The sequence below is a fragment of the Pelobates fuscus genome, chromosome 11 (assembly GCF_036172605.1).
Source record: "Pelobates fuscus isolate aPelFus1 chromosome 11, aPelFus1.pri, whole genome shotgun sequence".
In the NCBI taxonomy this organism is placed as follows: Eukaryota; Metazoa; Chordata; class Amphibia; order Anura; family Pelobatidae; genus Pelobates; species Pelobates fuscus.
In genome coordinates this window covers 31,292,459-31,310,825 of record NC_086327.1, presented here as the reverse complement: position 1 = coordinate 31,310,825, position 18,367 = coordinate 31,292,459, and the positions used below count along the sequence as shown (strand labels likewise).

Genomic DNA, 18,367 nt, shown 5'->3' with positions numbered 1-18,367 from the left:
GTAGCAAGTGTGTTAAAAAATGATAAGCTTAGAGTCATGTCTACAAATGCTCGCAGTTTAGGGAATAAGATCCATGAACTTGTGGCAATAATGGCAACTGATAGTGTAGATTTAGTCGCTGTTACTGAGACATGGTATAATGAGAAAAATGACTGGGACATAGCAATACCAGGGTACTCTTTATATAGAAAAGACAGGGAAGGCAAGAAAGGGGGAGGGGTGGCCCTGTATGTAAAGAATAGCATAAAATCTAGCCTAATAAAGGTTAGTGAGGCGAACATAGAGTCAGTTTGGGTTACGTTAGAATTTGGTAATCACACAGTAACTCGTGTAGGTGTGATTTATAGGCCCCCAGGACAAATTGAAGAGTTAGATAATCTACTAGTTGAAGAAATAGCTAAAATGACAATGAAGGGGGAAGTTATCATCATGGGTGACTTTAATCTTCCTGATATAAATTGGAAAACAAAAATAGCTACTTGTGCCAGGAGCACACATATTCTAAACTCCCTACTGGGATTGTCTCTAAAACAAGTCGTTGAGGAGCCAACTCGTAAAGAGGCCATACTAGATTTAGTGTTAACAAATGGAGATTTGGTATCAGATATTACTGTAGGTGAAAGTTTAGGATCCAGTGATCATCAGTCAGTGTGGTTTAATATAAGAACAGTGACTGAGTCACACCACACAAAAACAAAAGTTTTAGACTTTAGAAAAACAGACTTTTCCAAAATTAGAATATGTGTAAAGGAGTCATTATCAGACTGGAGCAATTTAAATGGAGTCCAAAAGAAATGGGATTATTTAAAAGTTGCACTACTGAAGGCAACAGAAAATTGCATTAGGCTTGTCAGTAAAAGCAAAAAATTCAAGAAACCACTGTGGTACTCCACAGATGTAGCCAAAATAGTAAAAAACAAAAAGTTAGCATTTAGTAATTATAAAAAAAACCAGAGTGAGGAAGACAGAATGACCTATAAGATTAGGCAGAAAGAGGCTAAGCAAGTTATAAGAGCTTCCAAATCACACACAGAAGAGAAAATAGCACAGTCAGTAAAAAAGGGGGACAAAACCTTTTTTAGATACATAAATGAGAAAAGAAAAGTAAAACAAGGATTAGTTAGATTAAAAACAAAAGAAGGAAGGTATGTAGATGAGGATAAAGGTCTAGCTGACTGCCTCAATGAATATTTTTGTTCGGTATTTACAGATGAAAATGAAGGAAAGGGACCTCAGTTAAGAAAAAGGATAAATGAGTCATTTATTACACGTGAGTTTACAGAGGAAGAGGTTCTATTTCAACTGTCAAAAGTAAAGACAAATAAGTCAATGGGACCTGATGGAATACACCCAAAGCTATTAAAAGAGCTTAGTGGTGTACTAGCAAAACCATTAACAGATTTATTTAACCAATCATTGATAACAGGAGTAGTCCCAGAAGATTGGAAGTTAGCGAATGTTGTGCCCATTCACAAGAAAGGTAATAGGGAGGAGTCGGGCAACTATAGGCCAGTAAGCCTAACTTCAGTAGTGGGGAAAGTGATGGAAACCATGTTAAAGGATAGGATTGTTGAACATCTAAAAACACATGGATTTCAAGATCAGAGACAACATGGGTTTACTTCAGGGAGATCATGCCAAACTAATCTTATTGATTTTTTTGATTGGGTAACTAAAATTATAGATCAGGGTGGTGCAGTAGACATTGCTTACCTCGATTTCAGTAAGGCTTTTGACACTGTTGCACATAGAAGGCTTATCAACAAACTACAATCTTTGAGTTTGGATTCCAATATTGTTGAATGGGTAAGGCAGTGGCTGAGTGACAGGCAACAGAGGGTTGTAGTCAATGGAGTATATTCGAAGCTTGGGCTTGTCACCAGTGGGGTACCTCAGGGATCTGTACTTGGACCCATTCTCTTTAATATTTTTATTAGTGATATTGCAGAAGGTCTTGATGGTAAGGTGTGTCTTTTTGCGGATGATACTAAGATATGTAACAGGGTTGATGTTCCAGGAGGGATAAGCCAAATGGAAAATGATTTAGGTAGACTAGAAAAATGGTCAGAGTTGTGGCAACTGACATTTAATGTGGATAAGTGCAAGATAATGCATCTTGGACGTAAAAACCCAAGGGCAGAGTACAGAATATTTGATAGAGTCCTAACCTCAACATCTGAGGAAAGGGATTTAGGGGTGATTATTTCTGATGACTTAAAGGTAGGCAGACAATGTAATAGAGCAGCAGGAAATGCTAGCAGAATGCTTGGTTGTATAGGGAGAGGTATTAGCAGTAGAAAGAGGGAAGTGCTCATGCCATTGTACAGAACACTGGTGAGACCTCACTTGGAGTACTGTACACAGTACTGGAGACCCTATCTTCAGAAGGATATTGATACCTTAGAGAGAGTTCAAAGAAGGGCTACTAAACTGGTTCATGGATTGCAGGATAAAACTTACCAGGAAAGGTTAAAGGATCTTAACATGTATAGCATGGAGGAAAGACGAGACAGGGGGGATATGATAGAAACATTTAAATACATAAAGGGAATCAACACAGTAAAGGAGGAGACTATATTTAAAAGAAGAAAAACTACCACAACAAGAGGACATAGTCTTAAATTAGAGGGACAAAGGTTTAAAAATAATATCAGGAAGTATTACTTTACTGAGAGGGTAGTGGATGCATGGAATAGCCTTCCAGCTGAAGTGGTAGAGGTTAACACAGTAAAGGAGTTTAAGCATGCGTGGGATAGGCATAAGGCTATCCTAACTATAAGATAAGGCCAGGGACTAATGAAAGTATTTAGAAAACTGGGCAGACTAGATGGGCCGAATGGTTCTTATCTGCCGTCACATTCTATGTTTCTATGTTTCTATGTTTCTATGTAAGCTACACAATATTAAAGGGAAAATATAATTTCAGTTAGCAAGATCAGTTAGAACATTTCAAGTCTATAAACCAGAGAAAAGGCATCTTTGAAAAACTTTTTTTGAATATATTAATGTCCAAAAGAGACAGCTCTCTAGTTACCTGTTCAGTAACAGACCATGTCAAAGTTCATCCATCGAAAGATGAGATTTTACCTAGACCAGTGATAGAGCTTTGCTATTGCAATAAGATATATTTTTCATTGGTTAGAGATGTTGTGCTAAACATTTCAATATCTGATTAAAATAAAAATAAAAAACACTATGTATTGTAGTAAAGCAGAATGAGCTTAATTATACTACTTGATAGCAGTTGCATATCTCTATAAAGCTCTAATTACCATTTTGGTGATATGAGGTATTGTTTATTTTCATTAAGCAATTATATATCGCTTCCGTGTTTGTTTGCTTTCATTTAGATCAACGGAAGCAACCATGATTTGTGAAAAGCTGATCTTCATGTACTTACATTTTTTTTTTTTATCTCAAATGACTACAAAGTTATTATGTTACTTCTGTGCATTAACTAAAGATGTAATGAAAGCGAATGTCATCATTTAATTTTGTACAAAAGGACAATAATTTCTCAGGATCACAGGTTCAATTCCCACCAGGGTCCAATCATCGTTTCATCATTTCAAGATGTCTATAGTATGTAAAATACAGATTCACTTTGTATTCAACGCTATTTTTTTTTAATATATATCTTTACCATATTAAAAATATGTATTTATTTTGTGTGTGTGAATGTCCTTTTGGCACTAAATGCAATGCTGTTGCACAAGTAACCAATTAGCTATGTGGTGGGACCCACTATAGTCTTACTGTAACCTTTAAATCTCTACAAAGCAAGTGCTGCATTATTATTTTATTATTTATATAGCGCCAGCAAATTCCAAAGTGCTGCACAATGGGTATTCAAGTATTGTGCTTTAAAATCAGTGTGTTAAACTGTGGGATTTTTTTTTAGTGGAAAATCCTCAATAAAAAAGAGTAAGTTAAATGTATATATATATATATATATGTGAGTCAGTTTATTATTATACAGTCACATAGATTTGTGTGTATTTTGTGATTTTCTCTTGTCAATCCCTTTAATAGGAAACTTCCATCAACACTCCAAATTCACTGAATTCTTTGAACGCTATAATCACTTTTATGCTACCAATAGCCACCTAGTGGACATTAAATGTAAAACATTCATGATGACAAATTTGCCTTAGCGTGTATGGCTTAACAGGTCACTATAGTGTTCCTGACACTATATCATCCTCAGGGTCCCCCTACCTTGGCGCTGAAGGGGTTAAAACCACTTACCTTTATCCAGCGCCAGGCTCCCTCAGCGCTGGTGACCTCTCCTCGCCCGCCGACGTCAGTTCCCAAGTGGAGCGGAATGCGCATGCGCGGCAAGAGCCGCGCGCGCATTCAAACAGTCCATAGGAAAGCATTTCTCAATGCTTTCATATGGACGTTCTGCATGCTGGGTGCGGATTTCAGGAAGACAGCCACTAGAGGTTGGATTAACCCTGCAATTTCTCTGAAACTGCTATGTATACAGCTGAAGGGTTGAAACCTGGGGGACCTGGCACCCAGACCACTTCATTGAGCTGAAGTGGTCTGGGTGACTATAGTGTCCCTTTAAACATAGCTTAAAAGTATATAAAATACCAGAAGAAAAGATAGCTTCTTAGAAGTCTAGACTCTAACAAGCATTAGCCAATAGATTTATGCATGTTGGGAAAATCTGGTTAGTTCGAATCAATTAGTTTGTGAAAGTTAAATATATACATTTGTTGGTGTGACCTAATTTTGTCCATGTGGTGTTTCAGTTTGGACTGAATTTCATCCATGTAAATGACTCGGTCCAAACAATTTGGACAAACGAAAAGTGCATAGGTAATTATAGTGGAAATGAGGTCTTCTGACCAAATAGAATGGTATTTTACCATTCAAATTTGGTTTACATTCGGTTATTTTGAGCTTCATTTATTATTAAACATTTGGTTGCCAATGTTAAATATTCGGTCCAGCTGTTCCATTACGTATTTTTAATTTAGTTATTTATTTGATTTAGTGGCTTTCCCTAACCTACAGTTATCTATTTTAGAGGCAGACTCCGATTAATGAAACAAACAATAAGGTTTGTCAAATGCTTATTGTGTTTGTTTCGTGATTCAGTCGTTTAACGATTTTTCCGGCTGATCTTCCAGAATTCGGACAAATCGCATTTCGATCAAAGTGGATGTTAGCCGTTAAATGCACCGTTATTATGAAATTAGCAGTATTATAAAATGACTTATGGTGTCCAACACTGACAAAAATGAAGTTACACACAGTTTTGCATTTTTATCTAATATCTTTTATTTGATTAAATAATGATTAGTGCTGGCATATCTAATGATGCTCCTTTGAAAACTGACTTCTCCAGTCAAAGGCTGTGAAGGGTATTTTCTTTTAGTTGAATTCCTCAAGCAAGCAAACAATTAGAAAAGCATCAAAAATAAATTATTGGTACTCTAGATGCTTCTGGAGAGTTGGCAACTAACTAGCAAAATAGCCAAGTCTAAAAAATATATATTTTTGTTAAGATAATGGTCATTGGATAAAGGAAACAAAGTATCTTCATAGCAGTCTCAGAGAAACACAGAATGTGTGTACTCAACCCGCTTTCCCCTTACGTCACTCTGTTTATTGAATAGGCAGGACATCTGAGACGTACTTGTCACTATGAAGTGACAATAAGAATTTATTTTAAAATAATATCTATAGCAGCTAGATTCAGCCATACTATATGGATGTCTCTTGGGCAAGCTATGTGTCCTTATTAAAAAAAAAAAAAAAAAAAAAGAGCTAGGTGCTAGATACTATATTGTGTTTCTTTCAGAAATGTCATAAAACCCTAAAAACTATGTCATAATTAGTCATTTTTAATACTGTTTTTTATGTTTTTTTTGAATTTATGTTTTATTGAAAGTGTTATAGTTTGACAACGATATCTGTCATATTATGTATAGAGGTACATATACATCAACTAGTGTGGGAACATACAACTAATATACAAGTATATATGAGCTCTTTATGGTAAGGAAACACACATCATATTGGTTGTCAGCCTAAACAGCGATTACCATTCTCCTGTTCCTCAAACCGGCTGTCTATTTTACCTGTGTTCTGACTCTCCTCTGAATGCAGTTGTCAGTCTCTTTATTGTGGTACCGGGTCTCTTAGCTTGCTTGCGCTTGTTATATTTAAAGCTCTCCGGTTCCAGGTCTTTGGATGGTCGGGGCTCTTGCTGCTGCAGTGTTGACAGGCTGGCAAATCTCAGGAAACTGTCGGGATCGTCTTTTGAGGTGATTGTGTGACTTTCACCTTTGATGTCTGCGGTGAAGGATCCGTCCATGCCCCAGCGGTATCTTGTGTTAGTGTCTCTCAACATTCTGGCTATAGGTGCCAGTTTTCTTTTCTCCATTAGGGCTGAAAACGGTGTGTCTGTGTACATTGCCACTTTGTGTCCTTCGTGAGTCACCGTTCCCATTTCCCTGGATCGGGTTATTATGGCGGCCCTCACAGAGATGTCCCTGGTAACGATAATGACGTCTCTGGGTGCTTCTTTAGGTGCCGCTGCTGATTTCTGCACCCTGAAAGCTGTGGTGATTTGTGTCTTGTCTCTGTTTGGGGGTGATCTTTTTTTTCGGGTGTATTCTTTGATTTTCCCGTGGTTTCACTCGTTTGTGTCTATGATTCCGAGCGGAACTCTGCAAGGAGACGTCCCCTCGGTTCAGCAGCTGGCCAAGCCCCCTCTATGTTTGTTTTTTAATAATTTCCCAAAATAGAAATTTCAATGCTTGATAAAGTAAAAGTATAATAATATAAAAGAAAACATAAAATTGTCTTGAAATAATTTGTTTGAGGAAAAACTACTTAGTATAGTTTTAGAATATATCTTTTTCTATTTTCTATTTCCATTAAACAAATTGATTAGTTTTATATTAAGAAGCAATATTTTACAAAATAAACATTCTTTTCTTTTTGTTTATTTCAAATTTTTATTACTTTTTTTGTCTTTTTGATTTTTTTTGGTATGGCTTCACAGTCAGCGACTGTTAAAATGAACATTTTCTCACACACTATAAACAGACAAATGTTATTTTTTTTCCAACAAATTACACACGTGCATTTGGTTCAAATTTTTTTGAATGTTTCTTTTTGCATGAGCCAACAATAATTTATTTCATTTCAATTTTCCCGGTTTTAAATGAAAATAAAAATAAATGGTTCTCCAAATGATTGTTTCAATCCCTTGTACCATTTTTTAAACAAGCATGCTATGAATTCCATGCAAATCTAAGAGAAATCAATTACAGGGCAAGGGACATGTAGAATTGGTCAACTGTTCCTAAAATAAATTCACAATCCTAAAGAAACAATATATCCCACCAGAGAGCCCAAACTTTAAATGTTTGGCCAAATTCATGGGTTAAAACTTCCATAGAGAAGTTTTGTAGGTTTTGGGTTTCTTTTTTTACAAAAAATATTCGTAAAAATCTATTTCATATTTTTAAGTGTCAATATCAAGATGGCGTGACCGGTCTGTGTAACCCCAGGTTACTCCAAAAAGTGGTCTTATATTCAATAAAAAAGATAGACAAGGTTATTTATTAAACTGTTAATTGTTGGGTATTCACAAGGTAATTTTTAAGTTTTAGCCAAACCAGTAGAACGAGAATTTTTTTTATTTTTTTTTAAATGATCACTCTTTTAGTTCAGCTTGACCTAAAATTTAAAATTTCCCAGGGAATGTCAAAGGTTAAAGTTTTGTGAATAACCACATTAATACATTTTTAGGGAAAAAGGAGTTCCATAAGAAATAAGAAGACAAGAAAAGGGAAGCTTGGGAATTGTTGATGTTCGTAATGATCATGATTGGAATAATCAAGACATGGGGATGATCAAGACATCATGTTAGTTTTACTGACCTGTGACAATAACACATTCCTTTTGAAGCAAAGTTATTGTAATTAAGCAATATGTTTTGCAGGACGCCAAATGCATCCAGTATAGAACAAGTCCAGTGACAGACCACAACAAAGTGATCATTTATATAGGCATCGTTATGAAGTATGTCAAATCTCTTTTCAGAACTCGGCAATACATTTTCCTTAACCATTACGACAGAATGCAATTTTGCTGGGACCTATTTACGCTTGGCATGTTGGATTTACAAAGACAATTCTAAGGCAAGAACCATACTTTTTCATACTCCAATAGCCTTTTGTTTTTAAACATACAGTACTAAGTTTATCAGTGAACAATATAGCTTTTGTGATAAGAAAGCTACAAACTTCAATGTACTTCTATTGAAAACAGGCACATGGATTCAGTGGTGCCATTTTCCAAACCATTCAGATTCTTGTTAGCTATTATTTAACAGCTTCCAATAGGGATTAGAAACTGGAATATAAACCCAGGCTCCTTGAGAAGGCTGGAAGACAAACTCGTTCACATTGTCATGATCATCACTATAAACATATAACAACTGTTCATATTCATAAATCTCTCCCCACGTAATAACACTGCTAATTTTTCACCTTTTTTTTAACAGGAAGGAGGAAACCATCAAATTTCACTCAACTGGACATTGTTATCAGTCTCACACACACAAAATGTACATTGTTACATGTATCGATAGAAAGACAGTCAACAGAAAAGTGCCTACATCTTACTTCAAGAGGATACAATGTTTTCAGTTCTCTTGCTCTCCAGTGATCTATCATCAATACCTTTTCTACAAACTCCCTAAACAATCATCGACCCCACAGAATAAGAGTCATTGATGTATTTAACGAGGCAAACAAGTTCAGAACAGTCTTCATGGGTCGTCTGACGTTAAAGAAGGTGCAGAGTCCTTATCAAAGTCTTGCCATTTAAAATATGGAATGTCTAGCAAGAAACCAACCAAGCTGTAAAAAGAAGGGGTGAGGTCATGTTGGCACTTCTTCTAAAGCCAAGCATTGTATCCCACACCCACAGAGGTAAAATGAGATTGGGAGGAGACTCTTTTCCTTTACATGCAAATAACTCAGGTGCGGCTTCCTCGTTACTTTAATCAATGATTGCTGCATCTAAAGAATTAGCTATGTTTTACGTACACTTCTTTGCCATCACCCATGCTTTGTTTAGTGCATTGCTGGAGATTGATATGGTGATTGATAATTCAGTGGTGTCCTTTCTGAGCTAGCAGTGTCAGAAAGACATTTTTACATTCACCATGGGTTGGTGACCTACAACCAGAATGTAAAATGTAATCTATGGCTTTAAGAAAAACAAAATTCTTCTGTTGCTATCTGGTGCATGATTAGAGCCTTTTCTTCTTCTTGGTCTGTCTAAGGAGCCTTTCCACCTCCTCACGAGAAACGTATAACGAAGAGGAAACAGTCAGTTAAGGACCTGGCACAGAGACCTGAGAAAACAAAAGCATTACAAAAATATTCAGATAGCACATATGACCCATAATTTTAGTAATTAAGTCAACTTTTTGTAAGAATGCCTTAAATATTTGGCTCTCATGAACTGAGTGAAACAAGCGGCTAGTATCCACGTTTTTAATGAACAAACCATTTTTTGTTAGTTACATGACAAAACAAAATCCATGTATCTATGAAAATCCATTATATTTTAAAAGTATGTTCTTTGCTTTACTATAGGTATATATCTGATCAGCCAATTCACATTCAGCTTTGTTTTGTCATGCAGCTCTCTAGCCACAGAGATATTCAACAAGATATCACAAGAGATATTACCACATAAATGTGCATACGAAGTGATGTGCCCACTAACGTTAACACATGCATTCAACCAAGGCAAGAGAAACAAACAAACAATGGCCTAGATCCTCTAAGCAGGGTAATTCCTCCATTGATGTTTATGGGAAAATGGATAGTCAGGAAGCAGAATGAGTGATGAGGATTACATATTTGGGGCTGGATTCATTTAACAGAGCATTGGTTTACTCTACTGTTTACTCATTTACAGAATAATTAATTTACAGCCAAAAATGCTATATTTTGAATAAATAAAGTTACATTTAGCTATATTCCTAATAATTCCTCACAATATGGCATTTATAATGCCATACATTTTCCCACAAAAGTACTTTAACATATATTATAATCTTTCAGTAATTATCCAAAATCTTAATTTATCTGTATTGTTATATTTCCCATAATGTTACTGACACTTTTACATTTTTAATCAGATTTTTTTTAATCTGTTGCTTTTTCTGACAGAAGATTGGCAGAATTTACTACAAAAAAAGGCCATTAGAGTGCCAGTCTCTTGTGTTTAGTGCTCTGAAATGTACGTAGACTGTGCAAATTACATTTGTTGGAATAAAGCATAAATCATTTTTGTAATGAAAAGAATACCCTGTCATTTTAATTTAACTTGCAGTACCTCATAAGACCACAAGGGTATCAGCAAAATAAGTCATTATAATGCATGTCTTTTCTGCACACACTCTATGTATAACTTTTAACAGCTAATCTTCCTTAACCTAGTCAGAATATTTTGGACTATTATATTTACTACTGTCAGATGTATTTTTGCAAATGAAATTAGACTTGACCCTTCTTACTCTGATCATCAACACACAAGTAGAAATGTATTTAACTAAATAGACTGTAAGGACTGTAAGGAAAAGAAAAGAATAAAAAAGGCTAAAAAAAAAAAAAACCCACAATATTTTCAATAGCTGCAGGGAATAATGTATCGTAGTTAAGTAAACATTTTCATTAAAAAATAAAATAAAATATTACAGATTAGATTCTGCCTTCAGGCGTGGTAATTGAATTTGCATTTTTAATAAAGTAATGAATAGAAATAGCATTGATATTTGTTTCTTAATTATACTTTTTGTTCCTCGGCTATAACAGTCTTGTGTTTTCTGGTTGGATGACTTTACATCAACAGTCTTACAACAATGGGTTGGCTACAGTTCTCGAGACACAGGGGTCACAGTTGCTGCAGCTGTCTAGTGAGCTTGCCAATTTCTATGAATGGGGGGAGCACAGGAAATCTGGTATGCATAAAAGCCACTAATGTTAACATAAACATTTTCATAGATGGTCTAAAGGCAAAAGACACACGTGTTTAAGTGAGACTAATAAACACAAGCAAAGTTTATTATTCATGAAAAAAAGAATTAAATGGTCAATGATACCACCTTAAATTTAATAGCAGCCTGTGGTGATATAGCATTTGCCGTGGAAACTTGGCCAATTTGGTACATGGATAGAATTTTATTAACATGAAAAAAAACATTTAGGTACAAAACTATGTAAACACATAGAAAATGCTAAATGATAAAGGGGAACTATCATGACAAATTAATTTATCACATATTGTAGCCCATATTAATCAATAGTTTAAAAGTCTTCCTCTAAACTTTCTTGATGACTTCACTGAAATCAATAAATAGTGATCGGTGCCCCTTGTCTAAACATGGCAAATCAGGCTGCTGCCATGGATCCATACAGTTAGACAGGTTGAGTTCTATCTGTAGAATTCTCACAAAGTACAGCCATTTGCCCCGAAGGCAGAGGGGAATTAACTTGTACCAAAAACCATAATGTATTATAAACTAAAGGAATTCGGCCATTACAGTTTTGCAAAGCATTGTATGTTAGTATATGTTAGAATGTTTCAAACATTACCTTATAGAGTAAGTTTTGTTTTTCAACCAAATGTTAAAAGCTAGCTACCATACAGCCCGGCATAGGCTCCTCTATTCAGGATTGTCTCCCCAGATTCACTTATTTAATAACATCTGACTCATCACAAATGTTGTTATTTTCAAAGGTGTGAATTGTTGAGGATTCTAGGTGATATTTCTAATTGTCCTACCACTGACTGAAGACCAATGACACCGTCTTCATTTCTTTCCCTCATAACCTGAGCTTATGTTCTCCTCCTTCTTCTTCTAGCCATTCACACACTGGTTAAAAATTTGTTATAATTGCCAGACCAATGGTTGAACATTTTTTTCTAATCAAATTACGAGTGGCAGAAGATATTGTTTCTAACCACTGGTTGAAGACCACTTGTGGAAAACAATGACTTAGTTTTGACACACTGAAAGTTGGAATCATATCCAAATGAAAGATAAATTGATATAATGAAAAAGTTCAAGAGTTGGAGTAGCCATACTTAATTTCTGAGTAGAAACAAAAAAAGAAATAACAATGTACTTTTGTCTTTTCTATGTCATATATGGGAAACCTACATGGATCAGTTGGCCTTTACTATTACCCTTTACCTAGAAACGGGAAAACATAAAGATATAACTAATTATAGGTGCCTCCACCGCTACACTGGTATGTAAAAATGTGCAACTACTGTGAGAACTAGCATGTCCACTTTCAAGTATTCCTGGATAATTTTTGAATTTTTAAACAAATACATTCAGTAAAGTTTCTATAAATTGCATTTTCCACTTGATACTTTATGTGGCTTTGCAAATTTTGTCAATGCGTGAAACAGTCAAGTGTATACGTTTTCATGAGAGCACCAGATGTAAATTTAAAGCGTTGATTATGATTTTCCTTTTGGGATAAAATTTCATCCATTCTAGTCTGTAATTTTTACTGGAGAAAATTAGTATTTTTGTGAAGCCTAGTTGTAGGTGTGCCTAATTCTAAACCGTAAATATAAACCATAATTTAACACGTCCTCCTAAATTATTTCTCAGAATCACTTTGTGACCAGAACCAGTCTTCAGTGTGGCCAGATGTTATTTAATAACTCCTTTTACTCACAGACAAACAGTTACATTTTCTGTACGCAGTTTATTTAACTAGTGAAAATGAGCATACAAAATATTACATTTGCAGGTTCTTTATCAGTTATATGGCTGGTTATTAATGTAGCAATGTTTATTCATACATTAGAACTAATCAAGGTTCTTGCAACAGTAGAAATCCTAATTAGCACTGCTCATTACAGACAAAAGACGGGACCATTAATAAAGCGGTGAATAGCTTTTAGAACTCATCAGTGCATTAGGGAAAATTTTGTAAAAAAAAAACTAACAAAGGTTTATATGACACAGAAAACAAGATTATTCTCTTTATATTACTTAGGGCACATTTTTAGCACGACTTTGTCTTCGTGAACATTTTGACAGCTTATTTATAGAGTTAGGTTACTGCCACAGCTCAAAGATTCTATTTACTGATTGTAATAAATGCTGATCACAAATTCAGGATGGATTTCTAAAATATTAATAAAATTTCAGACAGTCAGGAAAAATTTTAGAAAAAAAAAGAGTATGTGGTTGTGTATGTGCATTAACATCACTCAGAAAGAGAAAACTGCCTTTATATTTTTTTTGCATATGGTAATGAGTCTTAATGGGAGTTCAACAATTACAGAGGTAACACAGTCTGAAACCCCATATATCATACTTCTACCATATTTTAACAATACCACAATTTAACATATACGTACGGTATGTAAACATATAGAAAAGAACTATAGGAACTATGTGTAGGTCTCATAGCATGCTTACTTCACACATATACACATTCTGCAATGTGTCCACATTCCCAAGATATCAAGAAATGAGTGACAAGAGAGAGCTGGAGAACCCTCCTATAGGTGGCGCTCCTCATCTACTCACAGCATCTAGAACTGTAGTTGCTATAATATTTCTCTGAAAAGTGAATTGGGTACTTTGGAAAAGGATTATAAGAATGAAGTGATCAATGACATTCAGCTTAGACCCTGTCCTTCTGGCCATCAGACAAACATATTGGAATCATGGAGGATGGGTGCCTTGCTTGTAAATTATTCACAAGTAGGGTCAGTAATATCGAGGTGAAGTCGGATGTAGGTAGGAGAAAAATATTGGTGTTACACTACCCAAATCATAAAGACAGCTGGATCATCTGGAGAAAGAGGGAGTAATTCTTAATAAGACTAAAAGCAATAAAATATATAATTTATCACTGATGTGATAATGAAATATTCAGTACTTAAGGGTACTTTAGCTGCTAAAGTGAACCTATAATGACAGTCTCACTCTGATCTATTCTACAGTGATTAATGAGTGACCCTTTATGGGTTAATTGCCAGTGATATATAATACCATGCTATTTATTTTATCATGGATTAGCATTGAGATCACCACTATCTGGAAGAACTGATGTGAATAATGGTCCCGTATTACCGAGGCCAAACTAGTTAATCTGAACTAGAGTTAGGATATATGTGATAGCTAATGTAGATATCATGGTAGACAGATGTGTGCCATATGTTCTTGTAATTGCAGCTTCCATTACTAACCCTTGGTTCTTAACGATATTTACTTAAACCTGTCAATGATCGTCTACTTCAGGCTAAGAGAATTACCCAATACATTACTGAAATTAGGGAAGGAGAAATGTAATAAATCTCTGTGTTCAGCTTTCCTGAAAGCAGAAAGGCTAAGAAAAAGGACAAGAGTGAAAACAGGACTATCAATCCATTAAAAAGGGTCAATTCTCAAAAAAATGACTTCATTCTGGAGGAAACTCGGTTGCCATAGTCATCTGAAGTCACTCCAAATCAAATGTTGCAAGTTGGCAAATAATTGTGTTGTTGATTTGTTGTGTTAAAAAAAAATATTCTTATTATTATGTTATTATTTATGTAGCGCCAACAAATTCCGCAGCTCTTTACAGTGGGTGGACGAACAAACATGTAGTTGTAACCAGACAAGTTGGACACACAGGAACAGAGGGGTTGAGGGCCCTGCTAAATGAGTTTACATGCTAGAGGGAGACTGGGTGAGCATCTAACAGAGGAGGGAAGTGAGTTCCACAGGAATGGTGCAACCTTCGAGAAGTCTTGAAGGCGAGCATCAGAGGTGGGAGTATGCACAGAAGATAGACGTAGGTCTTCATCAGAGCGTAAGGGCCTAGATGGGACATACTTGTGTATTAGGGAGGATAGATAGGTGGGAGCAGCATTATGAAGAGATTTGAAAGCAAGAACCAGAATGTTAAAATGTAACTTCCTATACGTGTAATAGAGAGGTGGCTACTTTTCAGAGACTGGGCACTATAAGTCAGTTGCGGTTAGTGACTTTGATTCCACACTGGCTTGGCCATTTTTTCACCCAAATTGGTTACGTTGTCTAATATTATATTATTTTAATTGAACTAAACACCTAGTGTCTGTGTATTTAAGAGAATGTAATGAAATATATAGTAATACTTACAGTTCTCCTGATCTGATTTTCTCTTCTTAGGTAGTAGATACCACTAGTCAGAGTGCGTATTGTCCACAACTATACTTGGCTTTTCCCGAGGAGGGGGTGATTTTGTCAAAAAACTGGTCAGGGCTTTCTCCTGCACAGATTAATAAAGACAATTTGTTAATGTGTATGATGTAGTGAGGAAACTATGCAGCATAATACTGGTAAGTACTTAAAAATGCCACTGGCATAATCATTTTCGCACACATACAATGGCTAATGTACTTAAGAGGCTTACACAACAAACAATCCCTTTATCAGAATCCAAGAATCCAATTGTATTTTTTAAATTGAAAAAATGAGCCAATACATTTTCTTACAGGAACACTCTGGGAACCAAACCACTTCATCAAAATTAAGTTATTATGGTGCCAGGAGGTCCCTGGTGCTGGCTTACTTTAGGGGATTAAACCATTCTTAAACGTTTTAGCCCCCAAAATCTTTGTTCCAGCAACGAATGTCCCTGCATCTCTATCCTTCCATATTTTCATATTCAGATGCTGAACCCAGTTATTAGGCATAGTTTGACACCATTTGTTACATTTCGGACGTAAGATTTCAGCAGCCTTACACCCTCAGCTAATTAAATGTAGTGATGTATCTATAATTAGTTATTTCTAAATGTTGTATTTATTTATAGGTTACTTGTTTCATATAGATTATATTTTAGAATTGGATCTAAGTATGACAGGTGCAGGACAAGAACTAGATCCGAGTCACATGCCTACAGAACACATATCGTATTAAAATTGTTTTATAAATGGAGGCACATAGACACAAATAAAAAAAGTCGAAAAATAAATCAACTAAAATGCTCAAGTAATGTTTAATAATGAATATACTTCTTAAATAAATTAGGGTAAGGATTAGGGTACATATTCTTTTAACCCACATCTGTTGCTCAACTGCATCTCTCGTTATTCTCTTCAGATGAAATTCTGATATAGAACAATTGCCATTGGATCAAAGTCGGAAAGCCCTACTTTAATTTTTTTTTAATGAAGATATTGTGTTACTGTAACTATCTGTTATCTAAGCATTAAACTTAGTGAAGTTGCCTGACAGTTACCATAGAAACTACAATGCAGATTAAAGTGATCTTGTAGGAAATCATTGTACATTATGTTGCAGTGAGTGGAGGTCGAACGATAATATATATTCTGCAAGACATTAGCATATACCATATTCGAGGCTGTTTTTTTAATGCTCTTAGTAAATCAAGCTTATTTTGTTGAATGTTTTTAATAAAAACTGTATGGTACTGACATTGGATAAAATAATAATATAATTTGCTTGAATTATAAACTCCAAAAAATGGAAATCTGCGTATATATTTTTTAAGTTGCTTCCCCAAATATAATTAAATAATTTTTCTTTATGTCACATTCTAAATTACTTCATATAATCCTTGAATCCTTACGAATGTTTAGTAGATCGATTACCTCACCAAACACTATACTTGTGAGGGTATGCTTTGAGTTGCATATTTTCACCCCTATTTTTACATTAATTACACCTCTGTATTCACATCAGCTATGTTAAAGTTTTAGGACAAAGGAAGACAATAAAGAATGGGAATTCAGAACAAGTGAATTTAATTACACAGGTTTTAACTGTGATGTGAATCTTTTTTTTTAACATATACCAATTGTCCAAATATAGTCTGACTTTTAAAATAAGCGCTTTTATGTTGAGTGCTATTTAAAGGGATATTTACAAAAAGAACAAGCCAACTACTCGTTAAAGTTAAAGTATTTAATCACGCACCTTTCATTGGTAATACATGGTACTGCATAGTTATCAGATGAACAGTCCACATTCTTCACATTAGAACACAAAATGTTACACATACTTTCCTTTTCTGTAACTTACCATAGCAACAAAAACTAATGATAGCGTGTTTTATTAAATGTACTGTTGTAGACCACAAGATTGCAACCATTTGGCTATAATTGGTTGAAGGCATTCAGACGCTATTTTAAAAAATGTGATCATGTCCATTGTTTACTAATTTGTTTCCATTCCAGTATACCAAATCAAAGATGGATACAAATGTCAGCCATTTTGTAATTACCTCTACTAGCTGATGCCAATGTTCTATTGGCTTTCTAGGGTTTGCCAACATCTCACTCCAGTGTTCTCTGCCAGGCATATCGGCATCACTCCCCACTCGGCACATTCCGATGACCTCATTATGTCCTATACTGTACAATGGAAAGAAAACCAAGATGAGGGTTTCAGGCATTTTGTTCTTTAGACCATACCTCCAGCCTAGCTTCATAATTATTACAATACGTGTTTTATTCAGAGTATTAATGCATTTTAGCATTCGTCTTTATCAAGCTGTAAACAAAAAGGTTGTGGTACTTTTAAATGGGTTTAATCACCAAAATGTGAACTGCGGTGGGTTGTCAAGTGATACGTCACATAGACTGGAAGTGCTCCTATTTGGTAATGTGATATGTTGATAATATATTGACCCTATATTTAGGAAAATGAATAAATAATTATCAATGATACTCATGTTTAATGCAGTTGCATCAAATAAAACACAAACGGCAAACAGCGAGCGCGTCCCAGATCACAAACTTGTTCCATCACTCATTCTGGTTTACAGAGTCTAACATTCGCTGATAAATACTGATGCAATTAGGGTTCATAGGATTTGTAGCTCTGCCTCCAGCAGATGATTGTAAGTGCTGAGTAATCTTATAGTTTTATGAATAAAGATGTGCAAGGGGTTTATCTGAGCTGCCAACCTACATGAGTACAATAGAAACTGTCTTTTCTTTATCAGGAGACGTGGGTAGCAATTCCCCCCATGTTACATACTTTCCATACATATAGTTTTATGAGCATAGAAAGAAGTATAGCAAAAAAAGGCAGCTATATATAGTTATAGTGGTTATAGTTTAATCAATTTCTGCAAATTACTGAAGTTATCAGGAACTGCGAGGAAAGAAACCGGAACAAAGAGGTACGTGCAACACACTATCTGAAAAGAGCATAAGTTGCTATGGTGCTTGGAGTATCCTTTCTAACAATGCCTGTATCTTAATTGCTTGCATACTTGTTTGAGAAAACTGAAATGAACAACCAGACAGTTGTGATTAAGCTCCTTCAGGTCAAAGCTGAGCTTGGGTT

The 18,367-nt window shown here is 35.2% G+C and overlaps 1 protein-coding gene across 2 annotated transcripts in view; it reads right to left on the bottom strand.

Moving 5' to 3' along the window:
• Nucleotides 1-6,999: 6,999 nt before the first annotated feature.
• Nucleotides 7,000-18,367, bottom strand: part of SYT3 (synaptotagmin 3) — a 126,733-nt gene continuing 115,365 nt past the window's right edge. The window contains exons 7-9 of one of the 2 annotated variants that reach the window (XM_063435787.1): nucleotides 17,283-17,427; nucleotides 15,188-15,303; nucleotides 7,000-9,391 (exon numbers count right to left, since the gene is read on the bottom strand). In XM_063435787.1, the coding sequence (XP_063291857.1) occupies nucleotides 15,235-15,303; nucleotides 17,283-17,427 (214 nt within the window). In that variant the 3' untranslated portion in view covers nucleotides 7,000-9,391; nucleotides 15,188-15,234. Of the gene's footprint in view, nucleotides 9,392-15,187; nucleotides 15,318-17,282; nucleotides 17,428-18,367 lie in introns of both variants that reach the window. The other variant, XM_063435786.1, reaches the window with a different exon arrangement.